General features: G+C 41.5%; 1 protein-coding gene across 12 annotated transcripts in view; it reads left to right on the forward strand.

Moving 5' to 3' along the window:
- FOXP1 (forkhead box P1) overlaps nucleotides 1-5,257 on the forward strand; it is a 655,361-nt gene extending 650,104 nt beyond the window's left edge. For all 12 annotated transcript variants that reach the window (XM_040408625.1, XM_040408629.1, XM_040408630.1 and 9 more), the window contains one exon: nucleotides 237-5,257. In XM_040408625.1, coding sequence (XP_040264559.1) covers nucleotides 237-381 — 145 coding nt within the window. In that variant the 3' untranslated portion in view covers nucleotides 382-5,257. The remainder of the gene's footprint in view (nucleotides 1-236) is intronic.
- The last annotated feature ends 13,373 nt before the right edge of the window (nucleotides 5,258-18,630 follow it).

Consider the following 18,630-nt stretch of genomic DNA (forward strand, 5'->3'; position numbering starts at 1 on the left):
AAAAGGGTATTTGAAAAAGTTTTTTTGAAACAGACAGCCCCTTTAAAGTTGGGATAGTTGAGACAATATTTTCTTCTCCTTTGGATAAGAGTCCATAAAAGGGGACAGTGGTCAGTGGCCACCTAAAAAAAAAAGAAGCGACCACTAGAAGACCCGCACTCTAGCTACTGTATTCAAGGACAATTATCTTGCATTTTCCAAGCTTATAAAATTTTAATTTTTTTTTTTTTATGCAGGCACCACGTACACATTAAAGAAGAACCACTGGATCCTGATGAGAATGAAGGTCCTCTATCATTAGTAACAACAGCTAACCACAGTCCCGACTTTGACCCAGACAGAGATTACGAAGATGAACCTGTAAATGAGGACATGGAGTAACATCATGTGTACTTTCACAATCATGAGAACGAAGACAGTTCAAGGCCTTGGCTATCTCTCTTATATTGTACAGTCCGGAGAGTCGCTGGCCCTATTCTGACAACTATGACATGTGTTAACTCTTAGTGCCATCAAGTTTCCCATTTGGGAGTATTTTTGATTTTTCTACTTTTTTTGTTGAAGAAAAAAAAAAACGGAATTTGTACTTTGTGCATTGGATCGACTTGTTTGGTACTTGCGACTTCCTCTCTCACAGTCAGCATCAGTGTTGTAAATTTGCTAAAACAACCCAATTTCACGTCATCACACGCAGCAGACTTTTAAGGACTGACGTTCAGCCGTAAAAGGACACTGAGGGCATCGATATAAGCATGTGCGTCTAAACTGCAGGTCATCCCTATTGCCCAGATAAAAAAAAAAAAAAAAGGATTCCAATGGACAACGTATTTGCACAGTACTGCATGTAATTCTGATTATCACTGCCTTTAAATCGATTCTTTTGCTTCCATATGGGATTGAGGGTGACCTTTTTTTTTTTTATATATATATGTATGGGACAGAGGGAGAGGCATAGTAATTATCCCAAACTTCTTAATGTATTGCTTTTATTTTTATTGTACTACACCAATTTAAGTTCTGACCTCAGGCCTCTGTTTCAAGGCCCAAGACCTCTCAGAGGCGTAATGTTTTCTGTACTTTGTGATGAATGTTAATAGGTGTTTTTATTATATGATGCCGAATGTCTTTCAATTGTTCAATGTTTTTCTGTCATTGCATTGTAGTTATCTTAAGTTGCGATCACGTTTTATCTTTCAGACACTCGAAAAAGAAAAAAAAACTAAACATAATTTCACAATTTATGTTTCACAAACATTTTGCATAAAGTTGCCCATTGATAGTCAAGAGAATGGTTCACGTCCTCCTAGAAGAGCAAGAATTAAGATAGGTCATAGGGAAAGGCATGGTGTCCTTCCTGTATGGCGGTATCGGAGAGCCAATGCGTACCAAATTCACCATGATGTAGCTTGCAGTCCCTACTTTTGCCATTGATAAGTCCTGGAAGGCACTCTATGTGCTTTATAGTACCAGATGCTGGTTTTCTGCACTGTCTTTGCTCATAAGTCAACAGTCGAGGAAGAGCTTGACGTAGGATTTTTTGACAAACCTCTAATTTTTTGAGTCTCCGGGAAGCCACCCTGCAATCAATGGGTGAAAAGCATTGTTTTTTATATATATATAAATGGTTTTCGATCATCATATGTATACATTAATATGTATAAAATATATATAAATAGGAAGTAAGATTTTGACTTGATGAAGGGAAAAATTTCATTGAGAGGGGCCATTGTTTTCTCACTCTGAGCATACTGCAATTTTATTATTTGTACACGAGTCAATGCAAAGGGGGCCATTTACTGCATCCAGGGCAAACGTGGATACCCTGAAGGGAATTTTCAAGAAGGGGCTTTTAGTGGAAGGTTGAAAGAAGTGTATAATTGGTGAGCTATTGTAGACTGTAGGTAAAAAAGTAAGGGGCATCTGTGCCCCTAGCACAGAGTATGGACCCCAGAGACCCTGTCTAATTTCAGACCTTTTTCATGTGTGGGATCTACTTGAAGCAAAAAGTTTGCATGGTGGACAATTACATTATTGGCCATTTCCAAGGAGAGAAGAGAACCAAAAATTAGAAATTTGCCCTTCTCACCCCCCAATAATTTTTTTTTTTTTTTATGTAACAAGGAGAAGAAGAGGTAAACAGATGAGCATTAATGGCTACGTCTGTACCCCTAATTGTACTTCCTGAAGGGCGGCACTTGAGTTAATTCATGCCCAAATTTTATGATCACTTCATGTAGCAATTAAGTAATAGCTCTCAAAGATCAAGGGTGAGAATACAGTATTTAAGAATGAGAAACACATGTAGAGTTCTTGTCCTTGATAGTGAGAATACTTGGGTTGCCAGTCTATACCAAGGGGGTGTATAGTTGGCACAAGAATTAAGAATTGAATTTTTGCACTGTGTAGGCATGTTGTCAATAATCAGTTTCTGAACCATTGAATAACCCCATACATTAAAGCTGTTGCAGATACTGACCAGGGAAACTAGAGGTACAGTTCTTTTTCTAGTGATAGCTTTTGACATTTTTGAATACCATCATAGCAGAAAAACGAGGAACGCTTTGGTGATATATATTTTTTTCACAATATATACATTGGACATGGTTCATCCCTGGAGGTTTCGTGACCTAAGGGTCTAATTTTTTGAAAAATAATAAGTCTACATATGTTTTCCAAGCCATTTACTCTTAAAAAGAAGGGTTTATGAAGGGACATGACGTCATCTGTAAATAGTTTCTGTGGGGCTGCACTTTTAAGTGACTCAGATGTGCTCTGTTATCTTCACCACTTCCATAAAGCGTAGTTGTATCAGTCTTAATATTTTTTAAACCACTTTAATATTCAAGCTGAAGAATTTTTTTTTTTGTTCTTTTATTTTTCACGCTGGATGGACTACCAGACCTTTGAGGGACAATACAGGGTGGCATTGGTGATAAAATGGTGCAAAGCGCAGAAAACCGACAGCCACCGTTTGCATGTCAGCTCCTATGGTCAATGTAAGCTGAGATCTGATTGGTTGCTGAGAGTGATATCACCTATGAGAACAGAATTCCACTTTTTGTCAGCCCTAAAATTACCAAAGATTTTACACGATGGTAAATTATGTTGCTTGTTATATGCTTTACCTGTATCTTAAAGCCAAATGTCCTCTTGCTGATGATCAAAAGAAACCGGTGTCTCTAGTGGGCGATATGTTGTTCATTGAGATAGACTAGGGTTAGTTTAATAGGAATCCGCTAGTTTCCATTTGTGTATTTTCAGACCATCTTATTCCATGCCAAAGTATTGTTTTCTATTTTATTTTTTTTATCCTTTTTTTGTTGTTTATTTTTTAACCCAATGTGACCAAACCGTGTAAGTTGATATCTATGTCAAGAATAGTATTACGGCTTTTCGAATGTTGCTAGCTATTGTATGGTCTTCACAGGCCTCCCAAAATCCTGCACATGGCAACTGACGTTTTTCCCAAAAATTAAAAAAAGTTAAACTAAAAGAAATTCTGGTTATTAAATAACTCCCCTAACATTTTAGGTTGCACATATTCTGTACCAATGGCTAGATAGTATGTTTGTTCTCTGTTTCGAAATGAACCTATTGGTTATTACGTTCTAAGGCACATTTTTGAAGGTCTGTATCGTTGTCATATTAAATATACCATCAAATGCTCAAAGCATCACATCCTTATCTTACTAATGTGTATATATAAACTATTTAAGTTGTTCAAGCATGCAACCCCGCAGCCTAAAAAAAAAAAGCACTTTTTAGTGATATCGGAATTAACTGATTTGAAATCTTAAGGCACAGTAAATGCACAAATGTATTAGATCAAAAAAACTTTTTTAAGGAATTTTTTGTAGTGTAAATTGGCTTCAAAATTTGATATAACACTATATGGCGATACAAGTAGTCCCTTTTTAGCTACTATACTAACCTTTTTACCACCCTTTTTTTCTCATACTGTTCAATCTGTGTATTAAAGGCACTCATCACTGCCAATTTTATTTTTATTTTTATTTTGTGTTGTTTTGGCAGCTTGGTTTTAGACAGACCAACTAAAAGAAGATACATGGTTAAATGCCTAAAGTGATATGGGGGATAGAGTCGCTTAATTTGTTGATTGGGGGCAAGACTAGTAAACTCATTAGCATGTATAAAAAAGTTAAGCATACCTCAATCCAGCCCTTTCTAGAATGACTAAAACACAAATACATTTCACTAAGTTGCACTTAACTGTATGTCTTGCATGCTTGGTTTACAGCGAATAGAACTAGGAAAAAAATGAAGCATTTACATATCATGCAAGTGTCGAACTTGATTAACGACCAACTGAAAAACTCAGGCTTTTATCATGAAGCAAACTCCACTATATAGATATATTTTTTATTTCATTTTTGCAAAAAATAAAACATAAAAATCTGTTGTTCATTTCAGATCCCCATTATGTACATATACTGTCAACATGCCTGCTTAACCATTTGTATTTTTAAAAAAAATGGCGGGGGAGGGTGGAAGGGCCAAGTTGGGTATCTAATTTTTCAATTTTGTTTTTTTCCCATTCCTTTTTAAAAGTTTCCTTGCAGGGAATAAATGCATATTTGTTTTGTCAAACACCATTGCTTTGTTGTGCAACTGCTTTATAGTAACTATACTAAAGAAAAAATAGCTTTGAAAAAAAAAAAATACTGTATGTAAGTATTGCAGGTGACTTGCTGCATATGTATAATATTTAGTTATCCCGGCTTAAAATTTTTTTAAAATTATGGATGACGTTTGCTGACACGGTGGGAAAAATTCCCTGACTAATTTGCTTTTCAAACTGTAACATAGTTGACATTTTTTTTTTTCTATCCTGGATCGGTAAAATTTGTACAGATTTTGTGTTTTTGACTTCCCTCCACCCCCCATATTTTTTTCTCTTTTTTTTTTTTCTACCATCCTATGTTTATCTACCACTGCCATTTCAGGCTATCTTAAAACAAACAAAAAAAAAAAATCTTAAAAAAAGGTTCATACATTCTGAAAGCATATATATATATCTATATGAAAGAAAAAGTTGTTTTAAAGTGTTTTCTCCTCCTGCAGTAAATATTTTGCATGATGAATCCTGGGCTCACACTTTCAAAGTTTATCAGTGAAGTCTTGAATAATTAACGGGGAGTGTCAAACTATTAAACTTTTGTATTAAAAACAAAAATTACTTTACAAGGTGCCAAGATGTAAAGACAATTTGTTACATGTTGTTTTTTTTGTTTTTTTTTCTCAAAGAAAAGCGTACATTAGCAAAATAGTACCATGTATCAGGTAAACTGCTGTCAGGAATGAGTTGAACAAAGCCTTCTCTTTTTAGTTTCCATGCATTGTTAAATATTGTCAGATTCACGCGTCTCGCTAGAAGTGAGAAGAAAAATGAAATCGGGCGTGGGTTGATTTTTTTTTATTTATTTAAAAAAAAAAAAAATTGTGTTGGGTGTCAATTTTGTTTTTGTATCATGTATTTTTTTTTGTAGGAATCTTATTAGTTTTTTTATGCACTTTTTTTGTGTTGATCATAGTTTTTTTTATCACACTTTTTTAGAGCCTTCTAAATCTTTATAATATTGAATTAAGTTGGAATTTATTTAATAAAGCTCCAAATAAAATGCTCTATAACAGAATCATACTTGACTGGTCCACCAAGAAAAACAGTAATTTGTTTGTCTGGACCCCTCTTTCAAATTTTCTTTTCTTTTTATTGACTCTTTTTTTTTTTCCATTTAAATCATCGTCTACTCATTTGCTTTTACTATGAAGCCATGTTAATCCTTTTGCATTGATTTTTTTTTTTTTCTTTAACTTAAGTACACATTCTTCTGACAACCCCATAAGCCTCAGTGACAATGGTACAGTCTGGACTGTTAGCATGGTGCTTCATGTGTATTTGCTGCCAGTAAAAAAAAAAAAAAAAAAAAAAAAAAAATTGTTTGTTTTGAAAAGGCATAAAAGAAACTCATTCCTCACATCAACTGTAATTTCATCATTCCATGTCTGTTGACACAGACAATAAAAAATGTTGTGTAGTCAGTACTGATTACTGACAGTATAGCATTCTCAAATGCAATAAAATGCTGGTTGTTCACACTGGTAGTTTGAGTTGTCCTGTCTTTTCATGTCCTTTAGTTGAAAGCTCACTAGACTAGATAAATTCATTTATATTCATTGTTATTTACACATAAAGGAGACAGCCATTTTCTTGGGAAAACACAAACCTTAAGGGTCCATTCACACGTCCGTGTGTGTGGATCCGCAAAACACGGACATCGAAATTGCGGACGTGTGAATGGACCCTAAGTGAGGTTAGCAGTGTCCTATAAAAGGATCTATCCCTCTCTAGTGACTCTTCCTGTAGCCCACAAACACTTCATAAAAATAAAATGCGCAATAAAAAAACATAAGGGGACCATAAAATTCATGTTTTGTGGGGGGGGGGTTTTGCCCCACAAAATATATTCGTCATTTTTCAAATTCTTTCCTTGATCTGAATACTCTTGTAACTGCATGTAATAAAAAATGTTGAATAGCCACTGAGTTATTCAATTAAATCTATGTATATAGCGCCACTTGCTGTTTGTTCTTGTCCTTATTTCTGTGTCCGCCGATCTGAGGTGGACGCACATACTCCGTTCCATCCTTAAATCAACTGCCACCAGCCCTGTCTATGACTGTTACAGCAAATGGTGGCCAATAGGGTAAGTATGTTCAGTAAATTAAAATTCTACTATAAGAGATGGTTTGCTCACCTATTGCGGTTGCACCAATTGGGCGCAACCACAATAAAGGCCAAAAGAAGAGAATTGCAACGGTTGGTGCAGCCTAGATTCGTCCGATCGCCTTGGGCAGGAGCCACCCTGCCGCTCGGGTAACGGTAAAAGAAACGCTGAACTTTACGTCGCGCGTATGGACCTTAGAGGGCGCACTAACACAACCGGTCGTAAGCAATATTTAGGTTTCAGCAATTTTCCGTTTTATTCATAGACAACGCGTTTTGGGGTACTGGAGACCCCTTTATCAAGTCTGAGCCGGGTCAGCAGAGCGGGTGCCGCGGCTGATTCCAAGTTGCACGAGGGTCAGCATCTTCCTCCTGCAAATTGGAATCCGCCGCAGCACCCGCTCTGCTGACCCGGCTCAGATTTGATAACGCGTTTCGGGGTACTGGAGACCCCTTTATCAAATCTGAGCCGGGTCAGCAGAGCGGGTGCCGCGGCGGATTCCAATTTGCAGGAGGAAGATGCTGACCCTCGTGCAACTTGGAATCAGCCGCGGCACCCGCTCTGCTGACCCGGCTCAGATTTGATAAAGGGGTCTCCAGTACCCCGAAACGCGTTGTCTATGAATAAAACGGAAACTTGCTGAAACCTAAATATTGCTTACGACCGGTTGTGTTAGTGCGCCCTCTAAGGTCCATACACTCAAAGTAAAGTTCAGCGTTTCCTTTCTTCTGATGACTGTTACAGGGAGAGATCTGAGACAGAAAGGAATCAGCGAGCTGCAGCACAAAGGACACACCCCTCCCTTAGTAAGGACATGCTCCCTGAGCTGTCAGCCTGATATAAATCTAGTAGAGCAATGAATGGGGAGATCTCTGGACCCATGTGAGGTACAGGGCTGGGTCTAGCTTTGCTAGAAGGAGATTGTCATGTACTATATGATTTAAATTAATCATGGGATAACCCTGCTAATTAAATTTACACGAATAGTTACACATTGTTTATATTTTAAAGCAAATTCACAAATTATCTTAATTTAGTCTCTGATCAAATATATTTTCTTAATTTTTTTTCTCTTAAGAATAAGGGGTTAGTTATGTCACAGTAAAGGGGCAACTGATACACTATATTCTGTCTAGGGTACACAGGACACAGGATAGACTGACAGGCAGGGCAGGCTGGGTGTTTGGAATACAGACAACGCTGATGAACTGGGTAAACTCAAAATACCATCAGAACTGAAAATGAAAGTGCAGGATAACGCATGCAGGGCAGGGACTGGGGACACGGATACACAGGTAGGAGATATCGCAGACAAAACACAGAAGAATCGCTGAAGCACTAGATTTCAATACACCTTTGCTGGTCACCAAGGAACCACGACGCTCAGGGCACCCTCTTCCTGGAGAGGGTGCCTAAATACCAGGGGCCCCTAGCCATTGGCTGGGGAAGGATTAGCAAGTGGTGAATGCACATGTGTCATAAGGAGACAGAGACCGGAGCACTGGGCGGCAGCTTGCAGAGAACACTGGAGGCCAGGACGCTGGATGGCACAGTTTGTAGTATGGCGTCCACGCCCACAGGGTACAGCAGAAATCCAGTGGGTAGGGACCATGGGCCTAACCATTACCATTAGATAGAAGTCTCTAAACCTTGTTATTCCCAGATAACCTTTTTTGGTAGAAGTGTCCTCCAAAAATAAGCTTATCAAAAGAAGTCCCCCTATTGAGATCCCCGGTCATTAGCTATATTCACTTACATTGAGACCTTTCTAAAAAAAAAATCCCTGACAACCCATCTAATAATATTTATTATCTTGTTATATAAGTGCACAAAGTCTCTCCAGAGAAAACTTAAAGGGAACCTGTCACCTGGATTTTGTGTATAGAGCTGAGGACATGGGCTGCTAGATGGCTGCTAGCACATCCACAATATCCAGTCCCCATAGCTCTGTGTGCTTTTATTGTGTCAAAAAAACATTTTATAGATATGTAAATTAACCTTAGATGAGTCCTGTCTCCTCCATGATTCAGAGATGAGTCCAGCGTTCTCTGACTCTGAGCCCAGCCACGCCCACTGTGAAGGAGCCCAGCACCGCCCCACATCCTCCGAATCTTCTCCTTGCTCCCCGACATCACAAAGCTAGAGCACCGTAATCTCACGATGAGGCTGATGCCAGCACAGGGAAGGAACGCTATGCTGACACTGCGCATACGCTAGCTCGCGCATCGTGAGATTACGGCGCTCTAGCTTTGTGACGTAGGGGAGCAAGGAGGAGATTCGGAGAGTGCGGGGCGGTGCTGGGCTCCTTCACAGTGGGCGTGACTGGGCTCAGAGTCAGAGAACGCTGGACTCATCTCTGAATCATGGAGGAGACAGGACTCATCTATGGTTAATTTACATATCTATAAAATCGTTTTTTTACACAATAAAGCACACAGAGCTATGGGGACTGGATATTGCGGATGTGTTAGCAGCCCATGTCCTCAGCTCTATACACAAAATACCAGTGACAGGTTCCCTTTAAAATAGTAGGGAAGGGGGAAGTCAGGTCCTGACATCAATTAACTCCTCCTACAAATAATAATTGGAGAATTATTAACCAACTGTAACAGCGACTGCTGTGCGCCGCTATTCCACTGCGGTCCCAGACGTCGTGTTCAGCGGTGATCTGCGGTCAGTGCTTAACATTCACCGCTGTAGTCCTGGGCTCTGTCTATGTAGGTGCTGTTATTCTGGGATCCGCTCCACAGTTTCCTCTCAGCCCTGGCCACAGGATGCTTGCTGCCTGTTTCGTGCAGCACTTCCTTAAATGCCGGCTTGCGTCACTTCTTGGGCTTTATGGGTTAGGTCATGTGACCTCGCTCACCTATCCTAGCCCTCCTGCACATATATAAGTGGCTCAGCCCCCTTCCCAGGTGCCTCAGTGTCAAGGTCCTTGTGTCCTGCTAAGGTTCCTGATATCCACCTGTGTTCCTGGATTCTGCTACCTGTTATATCCCTGCCTGCTTGCCTTGACTCTCCTGTTGCCGATGCAGATTGCCTGACCTGTGTCGCCTGCCCTGACCTTTAGTCTGTCTGACTTCGCCTCTGCCTCATCCTTCAGTCCTGCACTGTTGCTCCTGGTAACGACTCAGCCTGCTGACAACGCCTGTACCTCTGGTACCTTTCTCAGGTACCTCCTGGTCCGCTTGGACCAGCTGCCTCGTGTGCCTATCCTCCTCAAGAGGTAGCGACCTGATGTTCCCCTCGGGAAAGTATATCCCCACCATCAGGGGTATTGTGAAGATCGAAGAGTTCACTTAGACAATGCCCTTAGAAGAGGTAGGACACGTGGCACAGTGGGTTCACACCCGCTGGCTCGTGACACCAACTATCTAGTAGATGACCTACATCTTCTCTTCTCCATGGGTTCCATAGAGACCGTGAACAGTATCAAATTGAGGTTCTTGGAGGACAACTATGGGCAATGATTTTGAGGGTCCCCAGTCCAAATACAGAAAACATATAGATATTCACATCAATAAGGTCTATTAGGTTCTATGCAAATGATTTCATAAGAAACAGTCACCAGTTGTCCAAAAATTACCCCCAAATAGGGTTGTTCTCTGATGTAATTGTGTCATACCGAACGACCATCAAAGGACCGGTGGATCATGAAATTGGGATACACATATCTATAGACATCTCTTCCAGTTCCAGGTCACTTTGGTTGAAATTGTGATCGTCTCTTTTCCTGTCTCTTAGTAATGGCTCATGCACACAGCTGTTGCCTGGCTGTGCCCATATTGTGACCCACAAACAATTGGTCTACAATATGCAGTCACCGGCGTCTGCACCCCGCATCACGAATGCGCCCCCATTCACTTAAATGGGTCTGCAATCAGGAAGGTCCGGTGCGGAACAAGGAACCCCACGGAAGCACTACAGAGTGCTTCCGTGGGGTTTCTGTCCGTGCCTCAGCCCCGCATAAAAGTAGTGCATGCACTACTTTTATGTGGTGTGGGCAGACCACGGACCCATTCAAGTTGAATGGGTCTGAATCCATGTGCGGCATCTGCACCGATGTTGCCCAATGCACGATGAATGGCTGATCAACGGCTGTGTGCATGAGGCCTAAATAAGATGAAAATGAATTATGCATATTTTTTTTCATTTTTTTACCTTTTGGCATGAATCCATTGGCAGAATTTCTAAAAGTCTTAGAATATCCTCATTTTATATCAGTAGCCGGCGAATAAAAACACCAGGCGTCAAACAAAAAGCTTTGTGTTAGGTGGTGCTCCATGCACTCACTAATGAAGTTCAATTAAGCTCTGCGCTGAAGATGCGAAAGGTTAATTAATAGTGGAATCACTGGTGCTTATCTGATAACGAGAGTGCATTTTAGCGAGATGGATCCTCACCGCCACCTCAGTATATTCAACCAGCCTTAGCCTTTCCTTCTAGATTTAAAGGACTGCAAACCTCATAATAGGAATTTCTACCTCATTGTGTGTCAAGAATACAAAGGCCCTAGAGGGCGTTCTTCAACTCCCCCGAGTAAATACTCGCATGTGATCACAGATCCCAAATATGAATATCAATAAAATAAACACACAAACAACAAATAATTTGGATAAATAAGGCCACCATCTTTACTATGGGTTACCAATAAATAAACATCTAATAAATAAATAATTCAAACTTTACCGGAATAAAACCACAGACTTGGTTTTAACTAACTTAAGCGTACAAATACCATGAATAATCTAAACAGACCATCCCACTAGTAATACTGCAATAATAAGGGAGGGAGGAGGGCTATATTAACGTGAGATCTAAAAATCAGGAAATATTAGACTTAACACAACTAAGGTGCATAAAAGTTTACTAAACTATGATAAAAGTGGCCTTACATTCCCTATGAAATGATTCTGTAGCATCTTTTCAAAGAATCCTCCTTTGTACAATACTTCTGTAACTGTTATACTTCTGAAAATGTATGAATAAAATATAGAGTTACATAGTGTCAGACCATGTAGGGACAAACCCTTTGGTAACCAGCCAGGGATTTATTTGTGCATTTCCTGAACAACCGAGGACCAGCACAATGCCGAGTTCTAAAAAAGAGGTGATAGTTAACTAACTGGGAAATGCAATGAATTACTAAAATAGAAATTACCTTTGTAGAGGGCTCTATACTGTATACAACGTATCCCAATGCTAGAATTGGAGTGGGTGTAATGATTGAATATACACAAAGGGTGGAGCAAAGTAAACATGGGCCTGGTTATAGAGGATACAGAGGTAGCAGTTGCACCCAGGAGCTAGTGCCTGAGGTGGCCCAAAAGCCTCTGGACCATAAAACAAAACAACAGAACTAAGGATGATCAAACCAGTTTGGACTGAACCAAGTTTGGTCCAAACTTTGCTGTTTTTTGGACGGCAGACAAATCCAAATCTTTCTGGGTTTGGTTGGGACAAATACACTAAAACGGCACATAGCGCCATTTTAGTGGACGTGTCGGTATGGAAAAAAAGCACTAGGGAGGGGAAGAAGGGCTCTCACATGACCCTGAGAGGAAGTGGGAGGGTGGGCAGCCTGGATGAGCCAATCAATGCTGCAGCAGGCAGGGAGGTGCCCTCCCAGAACGGTCAGAATGCCATTTTGTGCTGGGCCATGAATTAGGTTGGTTGGGTCTTACAATGTCTCCCAGGAAAACAATCTTAGGGAGTCAGGGACAGTGAAAAATCAATCGGGGACAGTCAGAAATCAATCAATCAAGCTTATTGCCAGGGACAGTGAAGGGAAAGGCTAAGATTCCAAAAAAGATGCAGCTACCTGCAAGCAAATACTTTCATTTTTTTTCCCATTTTCACAGAAATCTTTTTTTTGTAAGGTTCAATATTACCCACAGTGTTGCAGCAATCTCCCTGTATGTGTTAAGTTGAAATTGAGAGTCAAGCCTCAGTCAACCATTTATGTATTTTCAGTTTCCACTGTGTCATAATTTAAATTGTTTTTTTTGGGGGGTCTTTCAATTTAATTATATTATAATTATTATATTATATTGGTGTGGCAGCAATCTTCCGGCATGCGTTAAGTTAAAATTGAGCATCAAGCCTCAGTCGTCTGTTAATGTATTTTCAGTTTCCACACGGTTGGAATATCAATTTTTTGGGGGTTGTTAAATGTAATTTAAATCAGCATATATATGTGATTACTACAAGAAACAAGATATAGCAGCAGTCTGATGTGTGTGTATCGATGAGAAATTGAGTGTCTAATCTCAATTGTCCATTTACGTATATTCTGTTTCCACACAGTTGCAATTTCAATATTTTTTTTGGTTCAATTTAATTAAACCAGCCTAGAGGTGATCAACACCAATACACAGGCCAGCAATTCTAATCAATTCTATTTTTTATTTTTTGAGGATTGTTGATTATATTCAAACTTGTATGTGATTACTACACCAATACACAGACAGGCCCCAAAAATGTCCGGGCTACAGAAGGGTTCCAAACGAAAGACTCAGAATCAGAATGTGTGTGGTAGCAGCACCAATTATCTGGCCAGAAGTAGTAGTAGTAGTGGGCCATAGTTGTCCCTGCTGAGTTCGGAAAGATGCAACATTATAGTTGAGGAGAAAGAGGATGAGATTGTGGATTGGATGGCTCACTCCTCCTCTCAGTCACAGCAGGATGACATTGAGGTGACTTCAGAGTCGGACACCGCGCCGTGGAGCCAGGGGTCATAGCATTCCTCCTGCTCATCCTTGCAGCCCCAAAGAATGCTTTCAGTGGAGTCCTCCCCGTCTTCCCTGCCCCTTCTATTTTCCTAAGAAGTGGGAAGAAAACCCCAAAATGCCCTAGAGCAGATAGTCAAAAAAATCTTTCTGCTGATGACTTGTGTGAGAGCCCTCACCATTTGGGCTGCCCTGAGGAGGAGGTTGGGGGAGGGGGCTGGTGAACCCATGCATACCTGTGTTGATGGTGGTGGTAATAGTGTCACCTGTAGCCACGGCATTGGCAGTGGGGGCAGAGACAGTGGTAGTCATGGAAAAAACAGAGCAGGGGAGGGGGGCCGTGGAGCCCACCATGATATTGCACAGTCTGAAAAAAGTGGCATGGAGCGATGATTGTGTGCTGGACAGGACCTGGGAGCTGGATCGGGGTGGTGAGGGGGAATCCTGCCAGAATCCTCTGCCGCAAGTGTGAAAGTACCCTAAAACATGTTAACAAGCTGTAAAAAATTATGTGTCAGAAGACCATATCCTAAAACTGCAGCAATCTGTGGTAGACCACATATGGTTGCAATTTTTGATCGCATCTACTTCACCGTTGACTTGACAAGGATGGCACATGCTTACCCAGACTGTTATGTTCTTCCCCCGCCTTCTACCCAGATTCATCTGGTGCTGACGCCAGTCCTGACTTCAATAATAAAAAAGTCTAAAGGTTTAATTACGCTCTGTTCACATCTGCATCATGCCTTCCATTTACAATAAAAACCACAACACAGTTCCAAATCGTTTGTACGATGGACACCACCATAGCCCGATGGACCTCAATGACTTACAGTAGTGTCCACCAAGTTATGTCATGGTGTCAATTGCTTTACGGGACTAATCTTTCTATCAACTCTGAGGCGATTTGCGATAGAGAATCCAAGCTGAGCCTCCAGCCCAAATGTGCACACAGCCTACAAAAGCTGTTTCAGGCTATATTCACACGACTGTGTGATTGCTGTTTTTAGAACCAATTGAAGTCAATGGGGCTGTTTTATCAATGGCTAGTAAATAGCAGGCGTAAAAAAATAGGACATATCCTATTTTTAGCCATTTTCACAGGCAGAAGGACCCAATGGGACAGTTTTTAATGACCGTTTAGGAATACAAATGAAGTTTGGTCTGCACTTATGGAACTTGGAGGTGCTCATGGTAGGGAAGAAAATCTCAGTATTGCTAGAAGTAAAAATTCCTGGTACTCACATATCTTCAATATCTGTTTAGACAGGAGTGCACCCATCTAATGCCCGTGAAAAACGGGTACACCAAAAGCCATTCAGGTGTTAAAATAATAAAAAGATACTTTGTCCACTTGCCTGCGCAGGAACACTCACTCCTCACTGCAGGGTTTAGGACCTGATGCTCCAATCGTGGTGATGTCACATAAGGCGACGTCATCACGCTGCAGAGAGCAGGCCCTGCTTCCTCCAGTGAGGAGCGAATGTTCCATCACATACAAATGTTTTTTTTTAATGTCTGTCTACTCTACCAGGGCTGAAGGGGGGGCATTATATATACTTTCCAGTGCAGGGTGTTAGGTAGTGTGATAGGAATTACTGTTTCTCTGCTGTCCATACATACATGCTACAGACATAGTGCTGTGATGTCACAACAATACTTAGTGCACCAATCAGTAATATCTACTCAGACCTGATAAAATGTGAAGTTGCATGTATTGCGCAAAAAATATGTGCATCATTAGTGCCGATTTGCGTAATCACAAAAATAATGACGAGATCACGAATTGTAGAATTCGCTAATTTATTGAGAATATTATGCGAAAAAATATAATAAATATTGCAAAAACAAATAATGCCTATGCCGCTCATCACTAATAGTCAGTAGCAGGTGGGATGGTGTATATCAGAGCAGATGAGTGCTGCCTATCTGCATAAGAGGACTGCTGAGCTCATCATTAGGAGGACTCATCAGGACTTGGGGGAGGAGAATAATTAGAGGATCTCAGTAGGGGTTAAAAGGTGAGCTTTACAAAAATATTTACATCTTTATAATCAGAGTTCTCCAAGATATACAACATTGTTATTAGCTGGGGGGGAATTTTCTGAAAGATTCTTTTTAAGGGTAAGTCCACACGGAAAGTAAAATACAACATACAATCTGCAGTGGATATTGCCATGGATCCTCAAAAGATTGAGCTGCATGCAGATTTTCTCCTGGACTACACAGGTCTACAGGTCACTTTTCACAGTGGATTTTTTTCATTGGGTGTGGATAACATTTCTTAAATTCTTTTCCATGTTACTGGTACTGTAAAATGCTGCTTATTTGTTACACAATTTATTTATTTTTTCAGTCCTGTCTGGATGTACCCTTTATGCTCTATTTTTCTTGTCAACCATTTTTTTATATTTTTTAAATACATGAAAACTGAACAAAATGATGCAACTTTGTAAATAGCGTTAATTTAAAAACGATTAAGTTGTATGCCTACAGCTCCTATGCAGTGCTATGTGTGTCCATGGCTACAGACTACAAACAAACCCTGTGTAGTCTGATCATGCAGTTACATTCCCTTTAGGCCTCATGCACACGACCGTCCCCAATTTGGCATCTTGGCCCCAAGCAAAGTTCTGCCTGGGGTGACCGTTGCAATGCTAATCTTTGCCCCGTTGGCCCGCTAAGCCTGACTCTCAGCTTAGCAGTGCAGCCTGGGCACTTGTACTACTGCGCTAAGCTGGAAAGGGCTCCACTATCTCCTTGGGCCCCTGTGCAGTATGTCTGCCTCTTCAGTCACTTTTTACATCCAATGGATTTTGGCTGGTGCAGGGAGGGGGGTGTATCTGATTTGTGGGTCCCCAACTATTTACTTGGTTTATGTGGTGGTAAAGTAAGTAGTGATGGGTGAATTGATTTGTTCAAAAGTCAACCTCCTTGAGCAGCGAGGGGCTGGCCCCACTACTCAAGAGACTCCCCCTCCTCCTTGATTAACAGGGCAAGACGTCTCGCCTGGCCCTGTCAATTTTGTGCCTGCACTGTTGCTCCCAGTAGCAGCAATAGGGCCGAGGCTCTGTTGCTACTACCTGAGCAGCGCAGGTGCCATCTTTACCTGCACTGCTACACTCTGCGCACATGCACAGTCAGCATCTGCGCTGCTCAGTGCCAATGGCGCAGGCGTGAGATTGGCAGGGTCAGGCAAGATGGCAGGCTCGGTCAAACAAAGGTGAGGGGGGTGGGAGTTTCTTGAGCAACGGGATCCAACCCTCGCTGATCAAGAAGGCTGACTTTTTAAGGCCTCATGCACACGACCATTGTTGTGTTCCGTTCCGCAAAATGGGGTTCCGTTGTTCCGTCATCCGTTTCCGTTTTTTTTTTCCGTGTGTCTTCCTTTATTTTTGGAGGATCACCAGACATAAAGGAAGGTAAAAAAAAGTCTAAGACAGGTTTGCCATGCAAATGAAAGGAATAAAACGGACGCGGACGACAATCTTGTGTGTCTCCGTGTTTTTTAGCGGTCCCATTGACTTGAATGGGTCCGCGAACCGTTTTCCGCAGACAAGAATAGGACAGGTCATATTTTTTTGACGGATTGGAACCACGGATCACTGACGTGGATGGCAAACGGTGCACTATCCGCATTTTCAACGGCTCCATAGAAGATAATGGGTCCGCATCTGAAACGCTAAAATCGGCGGAACGGACGCGGAGACAAACAACGGTCGTGTGCATGAGGCCTAACAAATTAGATTTGTACATGGTAGGTAACGATAAGTAGGAGACATACAGTATAACAATATGAGGGCAGCCTCAAACTACACTGGATTTATTACCATGAAGACACATAGATCTGCACAGGAGCTATAGACAAAAAACAGCAGGGGATTTTTAATCAAGACTTTTTGCTAAATTTTAATTTCATACATTTTAACTAGATTCCAATGCGATCTCTATTATATGAACCATTACAACAAATATATATATATATATATATATATATAGCTGAGTGTATGTATGTGTGTCCGCTAAATGAATCTAACCGTCGCATTTACAATCACGAAATTTGGCACACAGGTACATCAGGTGTCCGGGAAGGTCTCAGCTCTCTAGCACGTACCGTTCCTGAGATATTCCCCAAAAAATGCATCAGCCAATAGAACCTCGCAGGCCCTTAATCTCCACATACACACAGTTTTACGCCAGGTTTCCATAACAACCCAGCCATTTTTCTTCACTGCTGTAGGTCAGCTTTAAAGGGGCAGGGAGCTGTGGATGACACTATTAAGGGAGCGGAGTGCTGTGGAGGTCACAGTTCAGGGGGAGGTAGGGTGGCCATTCAGGCCACCCTCAAAAGACAGACTTAAAAACCCTGCCCTGCCAGACTGTAGGGGGAGCTGGCACTATGGGGGGGCTGGCACTATGGGGGAGCTGGCACTATGGGGGAGCTGACTTTCAATGGGTCCGTGGAAAAATCGGAAAATGCACCGTTTTGCAGCCGCATCCGTGATCCGTGTTTCCTGTCCGTCCAAAAAATAGGACCTGTCCTATTTTTTTGACGGACAACGGTTCTCGGACCCATTCAAGTCAATGGGTCCGTGAAAAAACACGGATGCACACAAGATTGGCATCCGCGTCCGCAGATCCGTCTGCATAAAAGCTTTTTTTTTGGACGGACAGGAAACACGGATCACGGATGCGGCTGCAAAACGGTGCATTTTCCGATTTTTCCACGGACCCATTGAAAGTCAATGGGTCCGCGAAAAAAAACGGAGAACGGCACAACGGCCACGGATGCACACAACGGTCGTGTGCATGAGGCCTAAACCTAACAGACAAAAAAAAAAAGATTAGATAAAAAAAGGTAAAAAAAAAGTGAAAAATAAATAAATAAAAAATTCTAAATCGCTGATCAACCGTCCGAAGTTGATCAGCGGTGGGGTGTGCGATGCGCTAACAGTGGCCAGACGCTACGAGTGCCGGCCACAGTCAACGTACGCACACACAAAAAAAATACTACTTGCGCCCCCCAAAAAAAGGTTGGGTGGGGGGGCCGGGGGGCAAGCTGCAGCACCCCTGGGGGGGTCTAGGGTCACACAGCTGTGCTGTGGACCCCAGACACCCGATTTAGGGTGATGCAATCAGTAATTTTTTTTTTTTTC

The sequence above is a fragment of the Bufo bufo genome, chromosome 9 (assembly GCF_905171765.1).
Source record: "Bufo bufo chromosome 9, aBufBuf1.1, whole genome shotgun sequence".
Taxonomy (NCBI): domain Eukaryota; kingdom Metazoa; phylum Chordata; class Amphibia; order Anura; family Bufonidae; genus Bufo; species Bufo bufo.